The sequence below is a fragment of the Pelobates fuscus genome, chromosome 1 (assembly GCF_036172605.1).
Source record: "Pelobates fuscus isolate aPelFus1 chromosome 1, aPelFus1.pri, whole genome shotgun sequence".
In the NCBI taxonomy this organism is placed as follows: domain Eukaryota; kingdom Metazoa; phylum Chordata; class Amphibia; order Anura; family Pelobatidae; genus Pelobates; species Pelobates fuscus.
In genome coordinates this window covers 294,696,919-294,708,790 of record NC_086317.1, presented here as the reverse complement: position 1 = coordinate 294,708,790, position 11,872 = coordinate 294,696,919, and the positions used below count along the sequence as shown (strand labels likewise).

At 42.1% G+C, this 11,872-nt stretch overlaps 1 protein-coding gene across 1 annotated transcript; it reads left to right on the top strand.

The window, feature by feature from the left end:
* Positions 1-225: 225 nt before the first annotated feature.
* On the top strand, positions 226-6,139 carry LOC134594034 (toll-like receptor 7). The gene is made up of 2 exons (XM_063444615.1): positions 226-262; positions 2,734-6,139. The coding sequence occupies exons 1-2, from the start codon at positions 251-253 to the stop codon at positions 5,878-5,880; spliced, it is 3,159 nt and encodes a 1,052-aa protein (XP_063300685.1). The 5' UTR covers positions 226-250; the 3' UTR covers positions 5,881-6,139.
* Positions 6,140-11,872: the final 5,733 nt, after the last annotated feature.

Here is an 11,872-nt window from a genome sequence, read left to right as displayed (position 1 = left end):
AATGCTAGGTATGACAGATGGATGTAAACCAAAATCACTTCTCTTTTTGTATCAACCAACTACAACTTGCACAATCAGTAACCGCAGTTTCAAAACAATATGTGTGGGGGAGAGACAGAATTAGTAGATATCAAATGGGAAGAACGGTTGGCTGTACAGGACGAAGTTGTTCTAAAATTACAAAAAGACTTCTTCAAATACCGTAATCACCAGATTTTCTCTCTATTTCATCAAAATTTTTGGCAGCAGGATGCATTGCAAGGTATTTTATAATCTCAAGATAGGTTTATTAATGCATGTCATGTTTGTGGATATATGTCTAAACATCCATTATTATACAGATTATAATTATTATTATTTTTTAATGTACCACACAACTCGCATGCTGTTTAGTAATTGCTCACCATTATGTGAACTTTAAAAGCATAAATACAAGACTAAAATGTGTAGACGTTCATGCTTTCATAATTTCAAATCAGGTTAATTTCAAATCATCTATGTGTCATGAACTGTCCTTATTTATATATTAATGTTTAAGCCAACACATGTAAAAATATAAATATAATGCACGGCCATTTTTGTTTTCTATAGGATACAAACAATAGTGTGTATAATTACTCCAGGCAAACTGCATAAAGCAAATGTCAAAACAGGCTAATTATTGCAACCGGTGATAATTGCAATGTCAAATCATGAGAGAAGCACTGTTGTGTGACATGGTTTTGAGACATACCTGTCAAGTAATGCTAAAAATAATAATATTAACAGTGGCATTAAACACTACTGTAGCTTGGTTGATACATACATATTTGCAACTTGAACAAACATCCTGTCTTTCGATTTCATGATGCCTTGCATGTTGAAGAGCGATGAATGGTCGGCACCCATAGAATGTGAGCTGCAACCACCAGACTAATAGGGGACAGGGGAACAAAAGTACTGAGACACCTGACCATTACATCAACAGGGACTTTTATAACTTTGTATTCTAAATACATAGATCTTAATATATAGTTGGTCCTACCCTGGCTGCTATGAATGCTTCCACTCTTCTTGGAAGGCTTTCCACAAGATTTTTGAATGTTTCTGTGGGAATTTTCTGCCCATTCACCCAGTAGAGCATTTGTGAGGTCTGGAAGGTCTGACTCACAATCTCCTTTCCAATTCATCCCAAGGCTACGCGGTAGGGTTGAGGTCAGGGCTCTGGATGTTGTACCACACCAAGCTCATCCAACCATGTCTTTATGGATCTTGCTTTGTGCACTAGGGCACAGTCATGCTATGCAATATAAAACTGTTCCACAAAGTTGGAAGCATAGTAATAAGATTCCCCTTCACTGGAAGTAAGGGACCTAACCCAACCCCTGAAAAACAGCCCCATAAGATTATGCCTCCTCCACTAAATGCTACAATTGGCACAATGCAGTCAGGCAGGTAATGTTCATCAGACTGACAAACACTGAAGCCTGATTTGTCACTCCACAGAACATGTTTCCACTGCTCCAGAGTACACTGCTTTGCACAATTAATCAGACGCTTGGGAATATACTTGGTGATGTGAGGCCATGTTCTTAAGCACTCTGTGACCCCCGCTCTGTGACTTTACATGGTCCTTTGCTTCATGGCTAAGTTGATGATTTTGCTAAACGCTTCCACTTTCCAATAATGCCACTTACAGTTAACCATAGAAGCTCATCCCTGCTAAATATTCCTCAAACTGACTTTTTGCAAAGGTAGCATCCTGTTACAGTACAAGGCTTGATTTCACTATACTCTTCAGAACGCATTTTTTTCACAAATGTGAAAATGCAGACTGCATGGATAGGTGCTTTATTTTATACACCTGTGGCAATGGGTCTGATTGAAACCTAAATTCAATAATTAAGAGGTGTGTCCCAATACTTTGTCCATACAGTGTACATACAAAGTTTGGTGCATGAGTTCCATTTATACGACAAGCGTGGGGTATGATTGAATGACAAATGTAACTAGATAGTTGGATGATAAGTAGAACAGGGTGGGAGAGGATGTGTGTATGAAGTGGGTACAGGGGTGGATAGGGTGGGAGATTGCATCTGAAGAGGGTACAGAGGGGATAGGGGCAGCAGTGTGTGCAGGGGGCTAGGGCAGCTGTAATCTGTGCAGGAATGGGCAAGGGGCTATAGTGGTTGCAGAGAGGACTGGAGGCTGTGGTGGTCACAGTGGGAATAGAGGCTGTTGTAGGAGCAGAGGAGATAGGATTTATAATGTATGCAGTGGGGGCGCTATTCAGGAGAGGTGCAGAGGGATAGGGGCTGTAGTAGGTGAAGGTGACGGATAGTAGTTGCCTCTCATTGGCTTTACTGCATGCAGGAGGGTTAGGGGCTGTAGTAGGTACAAGGGGTAATAGAGGTTGTAGTGGGTATAGTGGGGTTAGAGTTGTAGTGGGTGGATCGTGTAAATGAAAACATATTTTACTGGGTTAGACAATCTGGGTTCACTTATATTTAATAACCTTTTTACTTATCATCATATGTATTGTAAATTGGCATTGTCAGCCCGTTTACTATAGCAATCCTTTATATGTTATTATTGAACTTATTTTGTAAATATACATATTTATAAGTTCTCTATTATTATGGTGTGTAATAAAATTGTCTTTCTAATTATCTAATCTATAAACGCACCAAAGCTTTGATAAATTATTTAATGACACAAATGGCTGTTAATAATCTACTTTTGCATTGTTTGCAGATATATTCCCTGACTATATCAAGAATATTGTTCCTCTTTTCCATCTTCCTGTTTTCAAAATGTCTGACAGCCATGTGGTTTCCTAAAAGTCTACCTTGTGATGTGATAAATGATGAAGAAAGTGCCACTGTAATTGTGGACTGCAGTGATCGCCGGTTGATCAAAATCCCACCGGAAATTCCCTCCAATGTCACTAATTTGACCTTGACTATTAATCATATCCCAGAAATTTTACCAGAATCATTTGCTCACCTGAAGGACTTAGTTGAACTTGATTTTCGCTGCAACTGTGTACCTATAATGCTGGGACCAAAAGACAGAGTTTGTACTAATAGATTATTTATTAAGGATGGAAGCTTTTCATCAATGAACAATTTAAGATCTCTTTATTTGGATGGAAACCAACTTTTAAAAATACCAAAAGGTCTTCCAGCAAACTTAGTACTATTGAGCCTTGAAGCCAATACCATATTTTCTCTCTACAAAAAGAACTTTACTGGAATATCTAATATTGAAATGTTATACCTTGGACAGAATTGTTATTACAGAAACCCTTGCAATGTCTCTTTCCATATTGAAAAGGATGCTTTTGAAGACTTACTTAATTTAACCATTTTATCAATTAAATCAAACAACTTATCTTATGTTCCTGAAGCTCTCTCAAGTACGTTAAGGGAACTGTATCTTTATAACAACAGAATTGAATACATTCACGAATATGATTTAAAAAATATGTACAATTTAGAGATTCTAGATTTAAGTGGAAATTGCCCGAGATGTTATAATTCACCATTTCCATGCATTCCATGTGAAAATGGAGCTCCGATCAACATACACCCAAATGCTTTTGCCACTCTAAGAAACCTGAGGATTTTACGCCTTCACAGCAACTCACTGCGCAATGTCCCAATTGCATGGTTTAAAAATACCCGGAACCTCCAAATTCTTGACTTGTCCCAAAATTTTCTGGCATCTGAAATTAGATGTGCTGGCTTCTTGACTCTACTCCCAAAATTAAAAGAACTTGATTTCTCTTTCAACTTTGAACTTCAAGTATATTCTAAAGATTTACAACTTTCGAAAACATTTTCCAGTTTGTTGTCCTTGGAGACATTAAGAATTCGTGGTTATGTATTTCAGGAATTAAATAAAAACAATCTATCACCTTTGTTTAAATTAAAAAATCTTACAGTTTTGGATCTAGGAACAAATTTTATTAAAATAGTTGATTTTACTTCATTTCAAAAAATCCCCTCTCTGCAGACAGTAGTTCTCTCCAATAATAAAATATCTCCCTCTGGTGGATCTTCTTTAGCTTCTTGTTCAGCCTTCAGTACATATCCTGAGCAATATAATGTCAGAGGTTTCCATGACATTCACTATTTTCTTTATGATGAAAATGCCCGACACTGCAAATCCAAAGTTAAAGAGGACTCGAGATTTCAGCTGTTTGTAAATGAGGATTGCAAAGCTTATGGAATGGCATTAGACCTAAGTCAAAATAACTTTTTTTTTATAAGACCTACAGATTTTAATGACCTTGGATATCTAAAATGCCTTAATTTGTCAGGAAATGCCATTAGTCAGACTTTAAATGGCACAGAATTTAGTACTCTAAGAAAATTAAAATATTTGGATTTTTCAAACAATCGTGTTGATCTTCTCTATCAAAATGCTTTCCAGGAACTAACTGAACTTGAGGTATTGGACCTTAGTTACAACAAGCATTACTTTTTAGCAGAAGGCATAACTCACATGCTAAATTTTACAGCCAATCTTAAAAGTTTAAACAAATTAATAATGAATTGGAATGAAATATCGACTTCAACAAATATCGAAATGGTTAGTCAATCACTTCATACTCTGGAGTTCAAGGGAAATAACTTAAATGTTTTATGGAGAGAAGGGGATAAAAGGTACTTACATTTCTTCAAAAAGTTGTCTGAACTTTCTGTACTAGACATTTCCTACAATTCTTTACCATTTATACCCAATGGTGTTTTTGAAGGTATGCCTCCCAAACTTACTGAGTTAAATCTGGCAAAAAACAATTTAAAAACGTTTGAATGGGTAAATCTGCACTTTTTACAAAAACTTGAAGTGTTGGACCTAAGTTACAATTATTTGACTACAGTGCCCCAAGAGTTATCAAACTGCACATGTTCAATCATCAGACTTATTTTAAGTAATAATAAAATCAAAACGCTAACTCCTCATTTTCTTAGAAATGCTTTTACCTTGAAACTTCTGGATTTAAGTGACAACAAGATTCAGTATATAGGACAGACCAGTTTTCCTGAGAATGTTCTGGATAATTTAAACTTGTTAAAACTGCAAGGAAATCCATTTAAATGCACCTGCGATGCTGTATGGTTCGTGTCTTGGATAAATCGCACAAAAGTGAGCATTCCCAATTTAGTAACTGATGTAATTTGCGCAGGACCTGGGGCACACAGAGGGAAGAGCCTGGTCCTTTTAGATTTGTTTACCTGCCAACAGAATAACTATAATATTATCCTATATTCTTTTTTTACATCATTCATTATTTGCCTAACGATGATCTGCATTTCAAGCCACCTCTTCTTCTGGGATTTTTGGTACATATATCAATTATTTAAAGCTAAGGTCAATGACTATAAGAGACTTCCTAAATTTTGCTATGATGCATTTATTGTCTATGATACTACCGATTCTGCTGTATCAGACTGGGTTTATAATGAATTTGTGAATGTTATTGAAGAACAAGGTGATAAAAAGTATAATTTATGTTTAGAAGGTCGAGACTGGTTGCCAGGTCTTCCTTTTGTACATAACCTTCAAGAAAGTGTACAGCATAGCAGAAAAACAGTGTTTGTTCTTACCAAGAAATATGTTAAAAGTGGGCATTTCAAGACAACATTCTACATAGCTCACCAGCGTCTTATTGATGAGCGAACTGATGTTATAATTTTAATATTTCTTGAAGAAATATTAGAAAGGTCCCGATATCTCAACCTGCGGAAAAGTTTGTGTAGAAACTCTGTTTTATATTGGCCATCCAACCCAAAGTCTCAAAAATACTTTTGGCACTGCTTGAAAACAGCTTTAGCATCAGATAATCAAATGGCATATGATAAACTTTTTAAAGAAAAAAGGTGGGAGCCATAATAAATGTGTTTGTCATAACCAGTGAGTAATGCTGTGCAATGTATATGATCTAAGAATATATTTAGGAGTTAATAACCTCATGGGTTGTGCAATAAATATGTTTTCATTCTTCACATATGAATGGTGAGTGAGACCAATCAAATTAATGGTTCTGGGGACCCTCTCTAATCTCTGGGCCCTAGGCAGATGCCTAAGGTCACCATATGGCTATTCCTGCTCGCCTACCAAGAAACCTCCAGCTTTGAACAACATGCATATTGGAGTTTATTCACTAAACAATTAATATTAGTTTTCTTATTTAAATTCCAAAGTACAATTTTGGTTTTAGTTTATTAGAGTTCCCCCACACCACCACAATTTGTTATTTTTTGAATAACCCCACTTGTGCAGGTTGCTCTGTATTCTTGCTTGCTTACACATATATTTGATTATATTCATGACAATGTGCTAAACCTTTATGTACCGTCTGATTTATGCTTTCCTAGGAACTTACATATAATATGCCTACCTTGTACTTACATGTGCCCACCTGCCATACGTAATAGTTCTCTTAGCAAATACCAGTGCAATGCCACAAATATTACATCTTAGATAAAATTGATACTTACCTGTACTCCCATCTAGTGATCACAAAGTACTTTGACCTAACTTTTAAACCAATGGAAGGAATTGCCTGATTTTTGAGTATGTTTGTTTGTATTTGGAGTTTGCTGATTCTGAAAATGTAAGTGAATTGTATGTGAATGTGATGTATACTTTTAAAGTTATGAATAGTGTGTAAAACTCTATGTTTTCTGCCTGTGATAATTAAGTTAGTCTATTGTGTTGAGATAATTGTATCACAGGCAGAGGGGAGGATTTCTGCTGGTATGAATGGGAGTGTTTAGATGTGTTGTAATGTATTGATTGGTTTGTTCTTCAAAACTCTGTGGGCGGTGCTGTATGTGTAAGACCTCCATAAAAGAAAGCCCTTTCTTGAAGCCTTGGCTCATGCTTGGGGGATGGGATGACTACACACTGGGGATTGCTATAATCACTTACTCCCCAGAGTAAGCTCTTGTAAGAGCTTGATTTGTTCCTGCTACGCTCTCTGGATTTAGGAGAAGTTCACCCACTGGGAGGTGGATCCTGGTCGTGGATCCAGGGTGGGTGAGAGACGGCGAGACCCCGGCGCAGCTGCATCGATGGAAGTGGGGTCCGCAGTGCTGATGGTGTCGGTTGGAGTGCTCGGAGCCCTCGGCAAGCGCTAGGAGCATCGATTGGCGGAGGTACTCAGTCGGAGTGCCAGCGGTCCGTCACAGGCACTTTCATTATTTGTATGTTCACTTACCTGTACATTATGCACTTGGTTCACTTTTTTGTGATAAATCATCAGCCTTTCCTGTCTCTGCCTTTCCTGTCTAACTTGAAAAATTAAAAAATAAATAAAACATTAATTTCTCACACTTTTCTATTTTATATTCATATAAATTATTATATATATATATACATGTATGCCAAAAATAATTTATTTATTTAACAATTGCCGTATTACAACATAGGATATCACAATGCTAAATGTTGTAATGCCTGTCTAATTTCCTTCTCGGGTTGCGGAATGTATCTACAGTATGCTGTCGATTTCCAGCGCCCCAATGATTTTATAATATGGGTAGGGATGTTCCTGTAGGAGGCTGCCGAGGCCAGCCCAATCCTGAAGGAATGTCCGGACTAGTGTAAGGGGTTGAGGCCTAGTCTCATCAACATAATTCTAACATGAAGCATACATTTGCTTGTAGTGAGGATGGTGCCTTGTAAGGTAAGTAAAGGGTGATTTGCAGGCGTTTGCAAGTTATGTAGGTATGCGTCTCAGGTCTTTACTGGACACCATTTATTAAATGTGGGGTAATAAGGAACTTTTATGGTTTGACCAGGTTGACTTGTCTTAGTATGTTGTAGCGAGAGTAAATAGTGGTCTTCATGTTTGATGATATGAGCATGACATGCGCACAGTCGATTATTCGGCAGGTGCGCTGTTTACCCCAACCCCCCAATAACTTACAGACACCGTATTTCTGTTGGAATATAAAAGTCCACAGCTTTATTTATTATTATAAACAAGGTAACAAATTGGGGTCATTGCCACAAATGTAAATTTACCTCCACCCCCCACCGTACATAAATTACCCCCGGCAATGACCCCGCCCAATAACAATAAATAACATTATAAATAACAAATAACACATAACACATGGCCTACCAAAGAGGCCCCATATCCATAACTTTTTTAACTGTAGGGGTGTACCGAGACCCCCCTACACCACCTGGTTCGGAGCCACCGATGAGCTCGAACCCACAAACCATTTCACACTCCAGTCTAATCCAGCCTAACCAATTTATACTCCTCCTACCTTCCAATTACCCAAGCCCTATCCCGCCGCTGTGACCAAACGGGAACTCCAAAACAACAGGGAGGGTGGGAGGGACAATTACCAGGTAAGTGTCAGTTTAGTTAAAATGTCCCTTAGTCATAAAATGGCCGCTTAATATACTCCTATTATCCAACCCCAATTTACCAATAACCACGCCCCTTTAACTGGTCACTCCCCTGCCTACTCCTGGCTCTGTCAAGGCCCACTCCCCTGACTGCGCTGCTCCATGGGCTTCATGACATGCGCACAGTCGATTATTCGGCAGGTGCGCTGTTTACCCCAACCCCCCAATAACTTACAGACACCGTATTTCTGTTGGAATATAAAAGTCCACAGCTTTATTTATTATTATAAACAAGGTAACAAATTGGGGTCATTGCCACAAATGTAAATTTACCTCCACCCCCCACCGTACATAAATTACCCCCGGCAATGACCCCGCCCAATAACAATAAATAACATTATAAATAACAAATAACACATAACACATGGCCTACCAAAGAGGCCCCATATCCATAACTTTTTTAACTGTAGGGGTGTACCGAGACCCCCCTACACCACCTGGTTCGGAGCCACCGATGAGCTCGAACCCACAAACCATTTCACACTCCAGTCTAATCCAGCCTAACCAATTTATACTCCTCCTACCTTCCAATTACCCAAGCCCTATCCCGCCATAGCAAGAGACTTGAACCCTTAATGTCTCGAGCGACCCCCACCACACATAAATAGGGCTTTGGAAATACCTTCCTGGAAACCTAAATTTAATAGATCACACCCCACCTCAGACAGGTGCACACCATCCCTCCTAAAATAACCGGGCAACCCGCCCTCCAATTCAAAGTGCCTCACTGGGACCCCCCCTATCCTCCTAATAAAGACAGACATGGCCTTGTTTACTTTACCTCGGCAACGTGCCACAGCCGCCGGGTCCCTGGCATGCCTCCAGTTCAACCGCGGCACCATCTCAGACCACACTATTGTAACTCCAGGGACCAGTGCCCTCACCCTATCCAGGTCCCTCTTCATTCTCCTGACCAACACCTTCTGGGGGACCAAACCTAAGTCATTGCCCCCACCGTGAATCAAAAGTATATCTGGGGCAAACCCCCTTGACAACATCCCAAAAATTTCCCCACTTATGCTCTGCCAGCCGAAACCCCGAAAACCAAACCACCGAAGGTCCACTGTGTCCAGAAGAAAACCCAGTTGTGTGCCTTGTCTCCGAACTGCGGCCCTCTTCTCCGCCCAGTAGACAAACGAGTGACCCACCAGCCAAGCGACCAAGCCTGAAAGGAAACAAATTCAGTTAACCGGCAGAGCACCCTTTACCCACATCCACAACATTCCATTCACACCAACCTTTCCGGCCTTACATATGCACGGAACCTGATGGATTCCCATCTCCCAATCTGCTTTATCCGCTCCTCCCCTAGCCCGAGACGTGCCGCCTCAGTCGCAGCCCCGATACGGAAGGAGTGCGTACCAAATTGTCCGGGCTGCAAGCCCAATCTCGTCAACCCCATGCGGAAGACTCGCAAGAACTGAAAGCGTGACAGCGCTTTCCCATCCTCGTGAATCAGGAAGCAACCACCAACCTTCGGGCGAATCTGTAAAAACACGTCCCCACACACTACCGGGCACACCGGGGACCCTGGTAGCGAGGACAGGACAATTTTCTTACCCTTTCCGAAGACGTCCGTCTTCGAGCGCCGGAGCCAAATCACGACCTTGTCCTGTTCGATAACCACATCCTCATACCGGAGGCCCGATGCCCCCGACCTATTGGCGCTCACCAATTCGCCAATACGAAAGGCCCCAAAGAAAGCCCATACGAAAGCCACAGAGAACAAAGTTACCTCAAATGCCGAACTGCACACTTCGCTCAACAACCCCACCAACCCTTGAAGGGTGGCAAAGGACACCGGCCTCCTCGTATCCACGGACCTCCTGCCCTTCTTGAAACCCTTCAAAGTTTGCTTCACCAAAAAATGTTTTGTCAAGTCTTCCCACCCGTTAAACTTGAACAGGAAAGCTAACGCAGACATGTAGCGCTCCACCCTAGAAGGGGACGAGCCACCTGCCACCAACCTGCAAAGAAGCCACAACAGTATATCCAACCTACCGGCTGCGGAATCGCCTGCTCCCGCCTGGGACATCATTTTTTTCCCGTTCACTCCAAACCTTTGTATAAGCGGCCCAAGTCCCCGGTGCCAGCGAGCTCCTTATGTATCGCCCAAGCACAACGTCCCGAGCCGCCACATCTCCTCCGGGCACGCCTGCCCTGTTGCTTGCGCGTCCGGTGCTGCTTCCCGGAACCGCACCCACTGCGAACGAGACAGAGCGTCAGCGACCACATTCAGCAGACCCGGCACGTGCCGTGCCCTGAAGACAATGTTCCAAGACATACACAAGAGCACTAGCTGCCGCAACAACCTAACCACTGGAAGGGACGAAGCCGATAGACTATTAATTACCTGCACCACTGCCATATTATCAGAGTGGAAGATAACTTTCTTGTCCTTGAGCTCCTTGCCCCATAGTGATACCGCTACCACAACTGGAAAAAGCTCTAAAAAGGCGAGGTTCCGAATCAAGGGGCTCTCGGACCAAGCCGTAGGCCAAACCTCGGCACACCACTTGCCCCCAAGGTAAGCCCCAAAGCCAACGCTCCCCGAGGCGTCCGTAAACAGCCCGGCGTCGCCAGATGCCTTCATCGCATCCCTGAAAAACACCCGCCCATTAAATTTAGTGAGGAAGCGGTCCCATATGTCCAAGTCCTCTCTCATGCCTACCGACACCCTGATGTAATGACTTGGCAGTCGAACACCACAGGTAGCCCTAGCCAGCAATCTACAAAAAACCCTACCCATAGGGATCACCTTACAGGCGAAGTTAAGGCTGCCGAGCAAGGACTGCAGTCCCCGAAGCGTAACTTTCCTAGCGCCCTTTATCGCGTTCACCTGCTGGCGGAGCACCCTCAACTTCTCCTCCGGCAGCCTACATTCCCCCACGACCGAGTCGATTTCCAGTCCTAGAAAACTCAGGCACTCGGTCGGGCCCACTGTCTTGTCCTCCGCCAGAGGAATCCCAAACTGTTGCGCTATCCTCTGGAAAACCCGCAGTATTTGGGCACATCTGTCGGACCCAGCCGGGCCCACACACAGAAAGTCGTCCAGGTAATGGACCACCGTACCCCCGCCCGTTTCCTTACGCACTACCCACTCCAAGAACGTGCTGAACTTTTCGAAATACGCACATGAGATGGAGCAACCCATGGGTAGGCACAGGTCCACGAAAAACTTACCCTCAAAAAGGCACCCCAACAAATGGTGACAGTCTGGGTGGATAGGAAGGAGCCGGAATGCTGCCTCCACATCCACCTTCGCCATCAAGGCCCCTCGCCCTGCTCTCCGAACCAACTCGACAGCATGGTCGAATGATGCATACGATACGGAGCACAGGGCCTCATCGATGTCATCATTTACTGACGCCCCTTTCGGGAATGATAAATGATGAATCAACCTAAACTTACCCGCCTCCTTCTTGGGGACTACCCCTAGCGGGGACACGCTCAAGTC